Here is a 16633-nt window from a genome sequence, read left to right as displayed (position 1 = left end):
GGCAACAGATTAATGTTTCTCTTGCACATCAATGCTTCTGTCCCTCTATTTCTCCCTCCCTTCCCCTCTCTCTAAAAATAAATCATCTTTTTAAAAAAAAACATCAGTGACTTAGAAACAGAAACGTGCGTTTAAGAGGCAAGCGTAGAGGCACTGGAAAGAGAAAATGGAAGAGAAATATCTCTGAAGCCGAGTTGGTTCGTGAGAGGATCCTTCTCTCTCTGGGGCCAGGGCAGCCGTGACTCAGGTGGGGGGTCTGCTGGCCTGTGTCCCCATGTCCAGGACAGGCGTGCGAGTGGCTGTTTGTCCCCCGCATAGAGCCCGCACAGGAATGTCCAGGCCCAGGAGGCCTGGCAGCAGCCAGGGGAGCAGGCCAGGCTTGGGCAGCCACGTCGGAGCTCCCTCCCCAGGGGTGGCGTGCAGAAGGTTCGCCTACTTAGTGCTTTTCTCTACGAGACCTCCGGTGCTCCTAAATGTCATGCAGCGGTTCCAAGCAGGGAGAGGCCGCCTCAGACTTCCCTTGGGGCGTCTCCTGTGAGCCTCCTGACCCAGCTCGGGACCCGGCGTGCTGCGTGGCTGACGCTGACGGCCCCACGCGTGCATCCCCCTGTGTGTCTTCGCTTGTGCATTTCGGTGTGTCCTCTGCCCGGGGACCCCATGTGCTAGAAAGACGGTGTCAGCCTACTGTGAGGGTGTCGCACACAGCACCTCCTAGTGGTGACCCAACCAGCTGTGAGGAGCCGTCAGACCGCACAAAGACAGGTGAATGGAGGTCAGGTCATTCGTAGCTGTCTTTTGCATTTTAAGGTAAAGTTTACTATTGACAAATAAAACCAAAGCATCAGAGAGCAAAAAAGAGACTCTCCAAATCTGCCCAATTATTACTGTTGTGGGAACCCAGAGCCAAGGACAGCTGGCGGGGGTCTGTGACCCAGCAGGAGGTGATCAGACTCACCGTCCTTGGAGCATCCCCCCGAGTTCACAGTTGGGGAGCCCCCCGCTTTCTGCCAAGCGTGAGCCCAGCGAGGAAAGCACTGTCCCTGCCTCCGCACGGCCCACAGAGCCTCGTGGGGGGACTACTTTGGAGGTGCTGAGGGCCTCAGACGCAACCAAGCTCACCACCGTGCCCAGCGTCCCCCCACCGTCGGGCATAGGGCTCCCTGTTAGCGCTTAGCCCCCCTCGGACAGAGGTCCTGCCCCTGGTGTCCCTTGGCACCTCCAGGACAAGCCGAGCAAAACAAAGCTGAGCTCTGCATGACGGCCCGAGTGAGGACACACAGGAGGGTGAGACAGAGAAGGCGGGGCTCACAGAATAGGCCGGGAGTCACAGCCGCAGGCTCCTGGGGCAGGGATGCAGGACTCCACGTGGCCCCCCGGCCAGAGAGACGTTCTGTCCATCTCAGGTCCCAAAGAGCTGGCCTGGCTCCCCAGCACCCTGCGGGGTCTTCCTCCCGGGCCCCTTCCCTCCTGTGGGTGGGAGGAGCTGTTCCCGTCTCACGGGACTTCGTGGGTCCCTTCTGGTCCAGGCGCTTTCCTTTCCAGGCCTGAGTGAGGGCGGGGAGTCCCATCTTCCTGACACCCGCCATGGCCGCCGAGATGGGCCCCAGCGTCTCATTTCTTCACTTGGGCTCCCAGCCTCCAACTCGGGAATGTGGGGAGACCGGGGCCAGAGAGCTGAGTCAGAAACAGAGACAGGGACGTGAGCCCAAGAGATGGCCTTGGGGCAGCGGCAGAGCAGTAGACCCTCTTCCGTTCACCGCCCCCCCCTCTGCCCCCCTGCCCCCCATTGAGAGACGGCCAGTGGCCGTGTGGTTCAGGAAGGACGGGTGATTTCTTCTTACAGCCGGTGATCTGATGGGAAGGCTTGCCACCAGGCCCGCTGTGTTCACCAGCCCACTCGCAGCCCCGGGGTGGCTCTCTGCCCCGCACTCATTTTGCACCCCCAGCCCCCAGCCCCACGGCTCAGACAGCCCCCAGGAACCCGCCCTGGCCCCTGGGGCCGGGGCCGTGTTGCTCTGTGGACGGCGCTGCATGCAGTGGCTGCCCTGCTAGAGGTGGCACACTCGGGCACGGGAGCAGGTCCCCGCAGCAGGGCGGTGTGACTCCTGGGTGGCGTGTTTTCTGTTCAGCCTACCTGTCCGGGTCGTTTCCAGCTTAGTGCTGGCTCTGGGATGGGAATCGGATTACTAGCTGAAGCAGGAGCAAAAAATGAGCCAAACTGGGGTTTCTTGAGGTGATTTATTTCAGCTCAATATGTCGGTTGTTTGTTCTAAAAATACCGCTGGAAGGATGTGGGGAGTATTCCAGATTGTTGACACTTTGACTGAAATGAGAAGCAAAGTGTAACTGATACGGGATCTAACAGGAGCCCCTGCCTGCCAGAAAGAGGCGGCCAGGAGGCACGGCCGAACCCTCTGGGACCACGCGGGGACCGTCCTGGTCCTGGTACCTTCTTTTGCCAAGTACGTGTGGTGGCAGTCTCCCCAGCAACCAGCAGACCCGAGAGCCTGGGCTGGGGTGACTGACAGTCACAGTGACAGCAAGGCCATCGTGGAAGAAATGCTGAGCGACCTGCCCAGACTGTACAGGCACATCGTACCACGCCTCCCTCTTGAGTGACCGTGGCCAGACTTCTAGAACTCCCTCAGTGGCTCAGAGCTCCCAGACGGATGTTGCCAGGGCGCCACCGGGGTCAGTGACCCGACGGGGCTTTGTCCCTGGAGGGGGCGGGGACACGAAGAGCCCTGCTCATCACACCCTCCTTGGGTGGCTCCGTGGGCACACTGACCGGGACTCAGCGTGGGCTCTGGGGGGTTTGTAAAGGGGCGCAGGTACTGAGACTCGATCCCTGAGAAGCCTGGAGACCAGGGGTTTCCGTCTGGAGGCCCGTGAACTGAACCCGCTAGCGGAGTTCCCTTAGGTCTGCACATGTTTCAGAGGTGCTGGGACCTGCTGACTTTTGGGGTGCGCCAGCACAGCGCCCGGCACAGAACCGACTGCTCAGCACTCTGCAGGCTCTGGAGGCGCCCTCCCTCCATGTGGGTGACAGTGTCAGCGGTGCCCCTCCCTGCAGCCACGCAGGGAAGGCCCGGACAGGTGACAGCACAGCCATCGGAAAGCCAGTCAGGACCCCCCTCCAGAACGAGGGGAAGTGTTCTCTTCAGGATCATGGGTGGGGTGCCCTTCGTCCGTGACCTTAATGTAAGCGGTTGACCAGAATTCCCACTGAATTTAAGAAAGGAATACTCCCAAAATTCTTACAGGAAAGAAAGAAATACATGGAGAATTTCCTAAGTGCAGGGGCTCTGGGAATTCTTTCTTGGAGGTCTTTAAAAAGAAATCTCCCCATCGAAGGTTAGGACGGAGAGTTAGGAACTGGGTGGGAACTCACGTGGTGCTTCTCCAACCGCAGTTCGCACAGGGGTTGCCAGGAACCTCGTCCCGGACGACTCCGGCCCCTGCATCTGGAGTGGGCGGGATTCCGCATCGCTCACCGGTTCCCAGGGTGCCCGCCCCGCACTGCACCCTGAGCAGCAAACCAGTACAGGCCCTCTCAAGGCCTTTTCCGGCTTTTGGCTCATTGGAAAAATTTGTGTGTTTTTAAATAAGCCGGTGAAGAGCGTGTCAGTACAGCGATGAGGGAAACCAGACCACCAAAGGAGCTGTGTTTTCTGCGTGACACGTGAGCAGGCAGACCGTTCCTCTGGGTGACGTTTACTGGACATTCACCGTTAGTGAGACCCGACACAGCCTTTGTGGTCTCGTGGAAGAGTCCGCATGCCCCCCAGTGCCTTCCAGCAGTTGTCAGAGGGTCCTCAAGGTGGTCTGGGCTCTGGGGCCTGCACAGCGGCAAACCCGGCGGCGTTTGCCGGCCTGCCGGTGACGGGACCCCGTTCCGCTGTGTCAGGCCGGGCAGCACACAGGCCGGGGAAGGCACTGATGTTTGGTGACAGTGATCCAGCCCGGGGTCTGGGGCCGCTCTTTATGGACAACCACATCTTCTGCACTCTGGCTGCTTGGGAAACCCCGCCAGGGGAGCAGGGGCTCCGGGGCCAGCACACAGTAGGCCATCCAAAATGTCGGTAACAGGGAGTTGAGATGGATTTCCTTCACGAAAGCCACGCTGGCACCTGGAAGAAACCCCTCGCTCCCCTCTGAAGAGCTGGTTAGGTGTATCCGGTAACACGCCTGTCCCTGCCAGGCAACGGCCGCTTCTCCATCCTGTCACGCTTTGTTCCCAGGTGACTCACCTGGCTTCCAGTTTCCACCTCTCTCCTCCTGGCCACCACGTGCCTCAGCACAGCCCTTTCATTTCCCTCACCACTCCGACCCTGGGCTGCCAAACTGCCTTACTGCGGTAGAGTTTTATCGCGACACGCTTGCCCCGCCCCATCTATCATTCCATTTACCTGGGGAAAGGTGCTGGCCGCCCTCTGGGTGTTTGGCAGCCATGCCCCTGCCGCCCTCGGGTCAGGCTCCCCGGAACTGAGAGTCGGGACGGCGGTCCGGGCCCCCGTGGCAGACACCACGTGCTCCGCTGCCCAGCGGCTTTGCGCGCCTGCCCGAATCCATCAGACAAAGAGCAGGCTCCTGGCGTGCTGCGCCCAGAGGCGACCGCGCACACGCGTGCACACACACAGATCAGCGCGGAACAGCAGACGTTCGGGGTTCCTGCGACTTCGCTTCTGAGTCAGCTGCCTTGAGTGCGCGTTTACAGCTCTGCTAATTAGCAAGCGTTTCGTGTTTTAATGCGCTGGCTTCTTCCTCCTTGCACTTAGTGAGTGTGGTTTTTGTACTGCCAGGTCAGATTGGAGGGAATCATTGCTCCAGTGTTTCTCTAAACGTTTCTGGGTTTTTTTCCCCCTTCAGAGGTCTTCCTCAGAAAGCTTTGTGAGATGTATTCGAGTTCAGAATTTGGAGATGTCTACCCTTTTAGCTCCATCTCGGGCCCCAGTCTGAAATCCGAGCATCCAGACACCGTGGCTGAGCTCCCTCCCGGTGGGATGCCACGCCGCCCTGCCTGGGCTCCGGCATTCCACCTGTCAGCCGGGACGCCCCCACCCCTGCGCCCCAGCACCTCCCCCACCTCAACTGTGGAAGTCCCACTTCTTCTCTGGCGTCTCTGTGACCCCCCCGGCAGAATCTGTCTCCTGCCTCTCATGCTGCCCGAGAGCTTTATTCAGACGTGTTTGCGTTCGTCCCGTAGCTTGGGAATAGGATGCTGGGCCGTGAGCTTTTGGGAGGAAGATACCGTGTCCGATTCCCCTTCGGGGCTTCAGTGGCTTCTAGGCGCTTTGAAGGTGACTGACAAAAGGGTGAACAAATTCGTGATTGGGCCCTGACATACAGGTAGTCACCTGTACAGATGTGGGATGGGTAAACAGGTTATAAAAGTAGTTTATACGTGTGAGACGAGGAAGGAGGTCAATTCTGCCTGAGGACAGGGGTCATGGAAGATGTCAGACAATGAGATGCTCCCAGTTGCGGTGGGAGGGGCGCTGGCGGGGGCCTTCCCGGCAGGCAGGTGGTCGCCATGCGCACGTGCAGGGAGAGGCGAGGGTCGAGACAGCTCAGGAGTGGCATCTGGAGTTGGGACGCGGGGTGGGGCCTGGAATAGAGCTAAACTAGAGTGATGGACAGTTTCCTGGGCATCAGGAAGGCTTTCTGGGGCTAATCATTAGACATTAAACCTGATTCTGAGAAGAGGACACTTGGATACGTTCCCTAAGGTGCCCAGTGATGTCACAACGCCACGTGGCTCAGAGCTGCACCTGGACCCTGATAAATTCTTCCTAACCTCTGTCCCAAGCCAAACACGGCTGCTATATGAGGAATCGTCTCACCCTGGCTGGGGTGGCTCAGTGGGTTAAAGGCGGGCCTGCGGACCAAAAGGTTGCTGGTTTTACCAACAAGGAGCTGTATTTGGTACCACGTTTTACCGCACACGGCAGCTAACACAGCTCTGTGCATATCTCAGGGTGGTGAGTACTTGGCGGCGGGTCAGGAAGGGCCGTGAGTCCTCACGAGTGTCAGCAGTGTCCCGAGACTATTTTAAGTCGTTCTCCTTGGTTTCTTGTTCAGTGCCTTGGAGTCTCGCGGGTCTGGGTTTGCGCTTCTGCTCCACCAGCAACTCACAGCGTGAACTGGGGCCAGGGCTGCACCCTCCACCTGACTTGCAGGGTCATCGTAAGGATCAGTGGTTAAATATCTCAGGTGCCCGACAGCTGCCGCTGTTAGTTACTATGTCACTTGTCCCAAAAGCAGAAGTTTCCCGGCTATAGCTGGTTATTCCACAGTGGCGAGCTCTCGTCCTTTCTGGAATTGGATTTCCATTTGGAAACAGATAGCTCCTGTTACTTAAGGCTGGCTTCAGGAAAGCGGTGCTCTTCAACCTGGATCTTGAAAGATGAGTGGATACTTAAGAAGAAGTGGATGGAAAAGGCATTCCAGGTGGGAGAAAGGGCATGTGCAAAGACCCAGGGACGTGAAGAAGGGTGGCATGTGGAAGAAGGTGACCGTGGCTAGAATGGGGGATGTGCAAGACAGGCAGTGGGCAGACCAAGGACAAGCCCGGGCAGGAGCCAGGAAACGGAAGGCATCGCGCGAGACGAGAGGTGGGGGCTATCGGTGACAGAGTCCCATTGATACGTCAGCAAGGTTCTCCTAGTCTTTATTAATTTCCTGTGAGTTTTCCATGAGTCTCTACACAAAACAACTTCGAATGAGGTTAGTGAACTTTGATCCAGGGACAGGGTATAGGAATAGGCCATTTTCCCAGCAGGTGACTTCTTCACTCAGAGAAACTTCTGAGTTCGCGGTTGGACTCGGGGGGCGTGGCCACCAAACGGTCTTGCCTGGTGCGCGCTGCTGCCCTGTCTGAGCCATCGGCAGCTCCACGCACAGAAATGCCGTCGATGCTGGTTGGCCCCAGGTGTTTCCGTAACTTGCTCTTGTTTTTGCCTCGGGGTTTCCCCGGTGGGTGGAGTCTCTGCCACCTCTGGACATCTGCGGCGGCAGATGAACCCTAATCGTCATTTGCGCCCTCTCCATTTCCGTACCAAGGCGACACCCGCCCGGCGGGAGGTTTCCCCGCAGTCTTCAAATGGGCGAGCAGCGTTTGGCAAGTAGGATGACCGGTGCCCCTTGTTCTGTTGCAGGCACTGTCTCGGCCTCGTGCACCAGCTGAGGGCTGGGGGAAGGCGGCACGGTGACAAGGAGCGGTCTCTCTGAGGCGGTGGCCCCGTCTCCTGCCTTCACTCCTTGGCTTTGCCTCCCCTGCCTGCGCCTTCTGGCCTCTCCTCTCCGCCGCGCTCGCTCTTTCATGCTGTTCCTCTGCCTCTTTCCATCGTCTGTGCTCAGAGTCCCGCTATTGTTCTTCCTGTCTGGTTCCCTTAAACCCAGCCCACGCCTCCTCAGCTCCACACCCTCGGTCAAGTGTTTGAAAGCTGTTTTCCATGTTAATTAGAAGTTCTTTTTCCAGCCAAGAAGGCTGGCGCAGAGCTGTTCTCCCAAGCTGAGGCTTGGGATGGGCGCTGGCGTTCGGGGACAGTGGAGGGCTCGCGCATAGTCACTCTTAGAGCCTCAGCAACACCTGTGCGGGGAGACCCTCCCCACCTGCTGGAAGCCCTCCCTGCGGCAGCCACCCTCCGAGCTGGGCTGAGCTGGGGGAGCGGGGGCTGCCTCCCACAGAGCATCCCCACAGTCCTGGGTGGGGCTCCCCAGCCAAAACCGCTCAGCAGCCAGCCCTCCTTCAGGGGCGTCTCTGGCCTCCAGTAGGTCTCCAGCAGATGCGGACAGGTGACCCTTCGGCAGCGTCTGCTTCCGTGGTAACACGCTGACCCCAGTTTGGCGGGAGAGTCCAGTGGGAAAGGTCTGCCCCTCGTGCGCTCAGGAAGACGTCAGCAGGTGACAGCTTCTGGCTCCCTAAAACCCCTCCAGACACCCTGCATGGCCCTGCTGCTTTGCGGGTGGTCCTGGAAAGGCCCCGGGGAACTTCCACGAGAAGCTTTTGGGCAGAAGCCGAGTCCTGTCCCCACGCCTCGGGTCACTCTTTGCGCCCAGCCGCTTGTAGGTCGGAGACCTCCTCCCTCTCCTCACCTGGCTCGTCATTGCGTCCACAGGCTTCTGCAGACCCAGGCTTGAGGACCCTGCCACCCCGACCCCCTGGGAGCCCCGAGCGGCCCCTTGGGTCTCCTGGGTTCCATTCAGAGGGTGCGGGCGGGGCTGACTCATCCCTGAGCTTGGGCAGCGGCTGGTTAGCTCCAACCTCGTTCCATCTCAACACCACGGAGGAAAAAGAGGCTTTTCTCCTCCAACGTGCCTTCCAATGAGGTCGTTACACGGTGCGTGGTTGGGGAATTCTCCTTTATGTCTAACCTAAGTCACTAGAAACACATTTCTTTCTCTTCTGTGACTTAGAGAGAGAGTAGTTGGTGAGCAGATGCTGACTTAGGGCCCGCTGACCGCCAGGCACAGCCCGGGTGCTGTGGAGGTGAGGCCCGGGAGAGGGGTTGGGGTGCTTTCATCGAAAAGGAGGTGAACACCCGCTCCTGAGCAGGGGTGTTGCAGAGAGGACTTGGACCGTGTTCGCGAAGTGCCAAACCCAGGGCCAGGCACGTGGGAGGCCTTTGGGAGACAGGAACCCCTCCCTCTCTCTCTCTCCTTGTGAACGGCACACACGCGCTAGTCTGGCACCTGCTGAGCAGAGACCGCCAAGGTGCGGAAGTGGCATGGATGGAAGAAGACTCATTTGAGGGGGTGGGGCCCTAGGTGAACTTAGGGAGAGGTAAGGAGGGACGTGGATGAGGAGAGGTCAAGGCCGAGGACCTGGCCTGTATGCTCATAGCGCTAGGAGGGGAGCGCGGCCTCTGGCCAGGGACTCCTGTGGGCAGGAGTGAAGGGCCCTGCGGGCGTGGTGCACAGAACGGGAGGGTGAAGGGGGCGGGGGGCGGAGTGCCGTACAGGACTCCGTGTGGGATGGTGACTTATTATTGCAGACAGTGAGGGTCCCTGTCGTTTCTTGAGCTAGGAAGGAAAGTTACCTTCGGAGGCCTTTCTGAGACGGGTTCGTGGGGCCGGGCAAGTCCAGGGACAGGAAGTGCACGGGGAAGGTGTGTGGGCCCAAGCCGGGGCTTTCGTGGGACAGTGATGGAGAGCCCAGGACCAAGGGAGCTGATGTCCTCAGAGGGACATAAGCAGATTTCGGGGTGGGGTCATGCAGGGGGCGGGGGCCAGGAGAGAGAGAAGGGGCTGAGGTTAACACTCAGGAGGTCTGGGTGGAGGGGCAAGCCGTCAGTGGCAACAAACACAGGGACGAGGTGGTGGCTATGGAGCAAACTGCGCAAGTCCTGGCCCCTAAGAGGCAGGGCCGGGGGAGACTTGAGCGGGGAGGCTGCTGGCTAGGTGCCCCTTCCCCCTGGGCCCTCAGTTCCGGCCTTTCCCAGCTTACGAGATCTGTTCGCCCGCACGTGATGAGGAAGGTTACTTGTAGACAGTTACAGCAACTAAGGCCATCTCCGGCGTGATTTTGTAAGTAAGTCAAGGTTAGCGTCTCATGAATTTCTGAAGTTCCGCAGAGATACTGGTGTTGTCCTTTAAAAGCGTGCTCTTCACGGGATCCCTGTGTTCTGAATGAACCGAGCCGCTCTAAAGCATCTCGCCCAACCGCCACCGGTCAGGCGCCTGCGTCTGCCCTCGCGGTGAGACTTGGGCGAAGCCCCAGGTTGAGCCAGGAGTCCTGGAGCCCCTGCTCCTGCTCCCACGGCCTCCCGCGGTCGGGGGGGAGCCTTCGGACACCCGACTCCGGAGTGAGTGTGGTGGCTTCTGCCTCCGAGCCCGGCCACTCCGTTCTGTCCGGGCAGAGGCCGTCCGGTGCGAGTGCCGTCTTCCCCTGTGTGTCCCCACCACAGACTGCTGTTTTCCAAAGTGAAGCTGGAGTCGCTGTGCCGGGGCCCGGACGAGGCGCTGCTCACCTGCAAGCACATGTTACAGATCTGGAAGTCCTGCTACAACCTGACCAATCCCAGGTAAGAGGCCTGCAGGCCCTGGCGCGTGTGGTGTCCGCACGGGTCCCTGCCCCTCTGTGCCGTCTCTGACTGGCACTCAGCAGGCACTTACTCTGTCACCCTAGTGCCCTTCCGGGTCCCCAGATACAGCAGACGGTAGTGGGGGAGCCTCCTGTGCTCCAGCTTTAAAGGGATCATTTTCCCGGTTGCTGATGAAGCCACCGAATCATGGGTTTCTTTGCTCTTGTTGCCATAGCGACCCACTAGGTTCAGTTCACAGTTGATGTCTGATGCGGATCCCGGCTCCTGGGGTCCGTGGCATCATGCATGAGATGAGACAAATTCACATGGACTACCGAGTCCTGTGGAGGAAAAGGGACGGTGCGGCTTCTCTCTCAAGGGGAGAAAAAGCCTTGGAGAGCCTCGGCCACCCTCTCAAGAGGAGAGCGCCCTGACCCTTGCCTTGGCAAGCTATTATTGGGTTCAATTTGCACAGGAATACAGGGTGTATACATAAAACTCATCAAGCATTGTCAGGCAGGAATGATTAAATAATAGATAACATTCAGAGAACTCTGAGGGCTTATTCTGAGTCAGGGTCGGATAGTTAAAGGGCTATAAAACTTTGGGGAACAAACTCACTTCCTGCTTGGACCCTTATCATTTAAAATGAGGGTATTAGCACAGTAGGTTTCATAGGATTGTATGCATTCTTTCTTAGGCCTGATCACCCTAGGGAACCTGCCCTTTCCAACACAGGGCCGCACCCACCTCCAGCATTGTTTCAGGCTTAAGTCAGGCAGGGGAAGTAAGGCAGCCAAGAGATTAGGAGACTTCTTGCACACAGAATGGGGACTCAGGCTTTGTCGAAGCCGAGGGGCGAGGGTCCATCACCCCCTTTTACTACAGCCCCCCCAAGTCCTTCCCTGAGGGCCCCTTCTTGACTGTGCCTGTCTTAGGTCGTCCCTCCTTCGAGGAATCTTACCCATCATTGGCTAACCAGTCATCCACCCAGAGCCAGCAGGGTGAAGAGAAAGGGATGACAAACCCCTACAAGGAAGATAAGGCTTTGTCTCCTAAGTGGCTTATGGTCCCAAGGCCTTTTTACTCAGCCTTAGCCACTGGGGATTACAGCTTCTGAAACCAAGCAGGGCAGTTCCCAACAGATGCCTATCTGAGGATGTATGATTAGACTGGTCAGCCATACAGAGTGTGGCACAAATAACGCCCCTTGTTTTATTGTGACATCTTTTATTACAAAATCATAAGCATGTAATTCTGTAACATAACAATATCATTCTTAGGTACACCAGGTGACATTTTGGGTGAAATGTTCAATCTAAAACTATAAACTATTACACCCATGTTATCACCCTGCCAACCACACTGAAGTAGGCCTCGCTTCTGCCGGACCCTCTCTGTTCCAGATCGGATTTTTACAGGAATATTTAAAAGACCTGCATGGACAGTGGGGCCACCACCTGCCAAGGAGAGCAGAGATTTCTATTGGCATGAAAGTTTTATTTTCAAAAAATTTTAAAAAGTCATGACTCAAACAAATTAAGCCTGTATCAAAGATTTTATTTATTTCATTAACTAAAGAGGGAATCAGTCCAATGTTAAGGACTATTCAAAGAAGAATTTGAAAAAAAGATATGCTGAAATGAATTTGCAGATAAACGCAAAATCAGTGAACTCTAGGACAATACAACGTATTTGAGGTTATCTTTTCTACAAGGCGGAAAGAGCATCTTGACCGGATGAGATTCACTGCCCTTGCTGTCAGCTCCCCACAGGCCCCCTCCGCCCTTCAGGGCCATGGCGAGGTCTGGGCAGGCCGAGTCAGTGCGAGGGCCCCACCCTGCAGAGGCAGATGCTCTGAGCACAGTGGGCCGCTGACCCCCAGCAGGCCACTGAAAGACACCTGGTGGCCTGCTGTGGCCATTTCCGAGTCTTGGGCAGTCTCCCCGGCCGCACGTCCGGAGACTGAGCGTACCTGCCCCGCAGAGGAAGTAGGGTGACGGAGCGGGCTGCAGTGAGCGCCGTGAACTCCAGCAGCTGCTCCTTCATTCGTTCAGAAGGTGTCTCAAGCCCATTGCAAGATGTACGGGCAGCCCCCGTTGTGCTCTTAAAAGTCAGGAGCCTGAAAGGGTGTGAACCCCAAATGCTAAACGTCTAGTAAGCATGTGGTTTGCCCAGTCCAGCCCACCAGGAGGCAGGCACGTGACCTGGTGGCCTTGGCCTGCCGCTGCTGGTCCGGGGAGAGAGAAGGCCAGATGGGCCGTGGGGAAGCAGCAGGGGGCAGGCGGGGTTCCATGCGAGATTTCATTTTACAAAAGTTTCTACAGTTAAAAAAAAAAAAGAAGGTCAAGATCAGGGCCCTGTGAAGAGGACGGGTCCTTGCGAGCTGATGTGAACAGAGGTGACCCGGCCCGTGGGCAGGGCCGCTCGCAGGGAGAGAGCGCGTTCTGGAAAGCCGCGGGACCCCTGGCAGAGCTGGGCGCGGGAATTAGCCGAGAGTCCCCTCCCTAACCGTAGCCCACGGCGCAGCGCCGTCTTCCTCTCCGTGAAAAGATGATCTTCCCTTTTGTGGGTATGTTCTGAAAATAAAGACCATTTCAGTTTTAACAAGATTCTACTTTTCTGAGTCTTTAGGCAGAAATAGAAAATGCTCGTATTTATGCTCCCCGAAGCCCCTCACTCCCGCCTGCCTGTCAGAAGCGGCAGGACTGGTGGGGGGGTCGGGGGGGTGAGGGGGGCGTCTGCCGCCAGCCCGGCCCACGGGCGACTAGCCCTGGCCGGCAGCTGCCTCCCAGGCTGGAGCCCGTCCCCTCGCCCCCGCCCCCTTTAGCGACGGGAACATAAACCCGTCAGCGTTCACGCTGCCAGCTTTCCCTCAGCTCTCCGCACCTCCCCCACCTCCCCACATTTCCTCCCACTTAGCAACCAAGAATATTGAATGTGAGGAGAGAAAAATAGCAGAATTGGAAAGCTTTTTAAAAATACTTAACCAAATGCCTGGGCTGTGTCCCTGCTGCCTCCATTTCCTGAAGGAGCTCTCAGGGCCAGAGCAGGGAGGCACCTTGGCTGCAGGCGCAGTGTGGGTAGGGGGTGGGGAGAGGGGGCCCCGTCACAGAACTGCTCCTTCCAGCTACTCCTTCCTCCAGCTACTCCTCCCTCCAGCTACTCCTCCCTCCAGCTACTCCTCCCTCCAGCTACTCTGAGAGCCTTGAGGGGAGGGGTGGTAATCCAGCAGCATCTTAGTAAGGATATTCCTGTTTGTTTGTTTGTTTACTTTATTCTCTCTGGGATATAAGTACATGTTTCTCCTGTAGCCCATACCATTGTGCAAATTTAGACGTCCCCAGAACGGTCCAGGAAGACGTGACCCTGGCAACAGAATAAAGCCCCAGGGTCAGGGGACCGTGTCGTGACCAGGGACAGCACCCGTCGCAGTCCTCCAGATAAAGGCAGCTCTGGGCCCAGCGGCCTTGGATCTGCAATCAGGTCACGTGGGGTTTTAGAAAAGGGTGGAATCGCATGAACAAGTGCATGAGAAGTATCCCTGCTTAAAAAAGAAATAAAGAAAAAAAAACAAAACAAAACAGAGCAGCAAGCTCAGTCTGGGCAGGAGGCGGTTAGTTTCCACCTGGAGAAGGTCCACACCGACGTCCCAGCTCAGGGCGCCCTCGTTTGGGAGCCTGATCAGTTGGGAGGGGCGGGGGGCCCTCTGCTCAACCTGCCCACTTCCCATGGCTCCCTACCCCCCCCACCCCCCCACCCCAGCTCCATGCTGAGGCTGGCACAGGCGTCCAGAGCACAGAGGGAGACACGGGCGGGCCCGGGGCCAGACTGAGAACAAACCCGGCTTCGTGTTCTCTGCAGCCCGGCCCTCCTCTTCCTTTTGCTTGGAGGCAGGTCCCTAGGAGCAGGTCACTGCACCGAGCCTCAGGGAGCTCGCAGAGAGCCTGCCTTCCACCTGCAGCCTGAGAGCAAAATGCTGGGTGGCATTCTCTCGAGTGTGCATCTGGCAAGGCGTCCATCCCCTCAGAAGCCTGGATTTATTTCCCCACGTCTGCAGTTTCGCTCACATTTAGGGTAGAAATCTGTCTTGTGTTTTGTCTTTTTGGTCTTAGTTGTCTCTGAGGCCCCTCTGCCTGTGCGTTTTCACTTGGCCACTCGACACCGTGTGACTTCCGGGCAGAGCACCTCCACAGAAGCCCCAGTGGCCTCCCAGGGCTGAGCCTCCCTGCATTCAGCCAGGCGTGGCGCAGCCTGCCCTGAGCGGCCCTGGGAGGTCACTGTCTGGGTGACCCTCAGCCCTGGGCTGTTAGCCTCGCTGGGTAACGCCTATCCTCCCCATTTCACAGAAAATAAAAGGGAAGCTAAACAAGACTAAACAACTTGAGCCTTCAACCAGGCTTCCCCAGTGAAGTAGCTAGCGGGGCTCTGAGTCAAACCCGGGTCTGTCTAACAGTAGAGCCCCCTCTGCCGTGCATGCCGCCTCTCTGAGCCGACAGTGGCTCCTTTCATTTTTATTTTTTTCTTGTGAACCACTTCTTTCCCCCCCACTTGTCGCTGCCACTGGGACCATCTCCATCATGCAGCCATGCGACTGGAAGAAAATTTTCTTTCTTCCTAATTCTCATTTTAATCACTTACTAGTGACTAGCATTTAAAGTTGCAATATTCAGATTTTTTGGTAATATTTTTGTAATGTTTACATTAAAAACACATACACGAATAGACCAATGCTAGAAATATTTAGTCAGTCATGTGATGAATGAAAATTTGTGTGGACTTTTGTGTTCTGCTCAAAGACATTTATTGTTTCTTAGTTGCAGGAATATTTGTTAGGACAGTTTCCAAAAAACATGTACCCAGTGATGTCGTTAAGTGTAGGCTGCCGAGTCTTCTACACTGAAGCAAGTTCCCTTCCGTTGCCTGTGGATTTCTCTGACTCCGTCACTGAATGTGGGAATTGCAGCCCAAAAACCATATCACGTTACCTACGAAATCTTGTTTGTACCCTTCTAGCAACAGCTGCTGCGATGAGGAAGGAGATTGTGTCCTTTTATTGTAGAATCGGAACTTCTTAACCAAAAAAATTATCAGCCTTAGAGCCCCCAGATTGATTTAAAAAAAAAATGGATTCAAAGAAAAGCATTAAGGATTCAAACTTGAAAAGACAGATAAGCTTCTTTTTGGCGCTTCTTTGATGGAATATCATGATAGAGGAAAAAAGAATTGTTTTTGCTTCTGAGCTTCTTAGAATTGAAGAAAACGAAAACAAGAGTCCACGTGAGCCAAGGTCCCTTAGCTAAGTTTCCTTATTCCTGTTGGTCCCAGTGCCCCTCCCCCACCATGGAGGATGGGGGGAGGGGTTCAGTGCAGGGAGTAGGCAGGGGCGTGGCCTGGAGGCTCTCCCCAGCTCCTGCTGGGTCCCCTCCCAGGCGCCCCTTCTTCCCACTCGGGATCACTGGACCACTGGACGGGGCTGCGGCTCTGCCTCTGCCCCAGACCGACCAGAGCATTGTGCAACCCCCGCCTCCCGTCCTCACCTGTGCACCAGGGGCAAGGAGCATGCAGGCCCATTTTACAGGCCTGATCTGCTGGGCCGTGTATGAGGCCCTGGCTGTGACCGCCCCTGGAAGAGTGGGGGCCGGGGGTGCACCGGAACCTTCTGGGGAGCTTTGAGACATACATGTTGGCTGCCCCAGAAACTCCGGTGTTTTTGTTCTGGAGCAGGGCCTGGGCATCAGGGCCTCCCAGAAGTGCCCCCGTGTCGTCCCTGCGTGGCAAGGGCCCCAAGGCACCGGCCTGGAGTGCCTTCAGTCTGCAGGCACTCCGAACTCCGAGGAGGGCGAGTGTGGGCTGGACGCCGGGCAGTCCCCCCATAAGGTGGACGGAGAGCTGGGCTTGCTGTTTATTTTTGTATTTTATAATGTTAAAAAAAAAAAAAAAGAGGCTAAAGTTAGCAAGGGTCCGTGGGCGTGGTTTAAGCTGTGTTCGAGATACTGAATGCTGAAAGCAATTGCAAGCCAAAGCCGAGCCGGGAAACAGGGCGCTTTGTGATCGGTAAAAAGGTGCTGAGGAATGTCAAAAAGAAAATGCACCCAGAGGTGTTCCTGCGTTTCAGGAGTCGGTATTGGTTGATTCTGCTTCCTCCCGCCCACCCTGCAAATGACTGACATTTGGAGCTGTTGTTTTTCAGTGACTCTGGACGTGGGAGCAGCCTCTTAGATAGAACCATTGCAGACAGACGACAGCTTAACACAATCACTTTGCCGGACTTCAGTGACCCGGAGACAGGTGAGAATAAAGAGCCAGAGGGGATGGAACGGCGCCACCGCCAGTGTGAGGCCTGTCCCCCCTGAGTGACTCGGGGGGTGACGACGGCCAGGGACCGGGGCTGGGAAAGAGCTCCCACAAATCGGTGCAGCTCACAGTGGAGGTGCATTCTCTCCGGAGTCTCTTTCAAGTGCGTTCCTAGTGGGGGAAGGAATATTACATGCCCAACACAGCCCTTTAAAATCTTTCTATTTTTTCCCCCTCGCTCTTAGAGCCTAAAACTCCAAACTAAAATTAGATCGTTCCCATCTCCGTCCAGCTTCCTCCGCTTTGCTGTT

General features: G+C 56.6%; 1 protein-coding gene across 8 annotated transcripts in view; it reads left to right on the top strand.

The window, feature by feature from the left end:
* TTC7B (tetratricopeptide repeat domain 7B) overlaps positions 1–16633 on the top strand; it is a 215640-nt gene that overhangs the window by 139038 nt on the left and 59969 nt on the right. For all 8 annotated transcript variants that reach the window (XM_036013158.1, XM_036013163.1, XM_036013151.1 and 5 more), the window contains 2 exons: positions 9909–10025; positions 16219–16316. In XM_036013158.1, the coding sequence (XP_035869051.1) occupies positions 9909–10025; positions 16219–16316 (215 nt within the window). The remainder of the gene's footprint in view (positions 1–9908; positions 10026–16218; positions 16317–16633) is intronic.

The sequence above is a fragment of the Phyllostomus discolor genome, chromosome 1 (assembly GCF_004126475.2).
Source record: "Phyllostomus discolor isolate MPI-MPIP mPhyDis1 chromosome 1, mPhyDis1.pri.v3, whole genome shotgun sequence".
Lineage (NCBI taxonomy): Eukaryota > Metazoa > Chordata > Mammalia > Chiroptera > Phyllostomidae > Phyllostomus > Phyllostomus discolor.
Note: the sequence above shows the minus strand (reverse complement) of the source record. Positions and strands in the feature narration are given on the sequence as shown.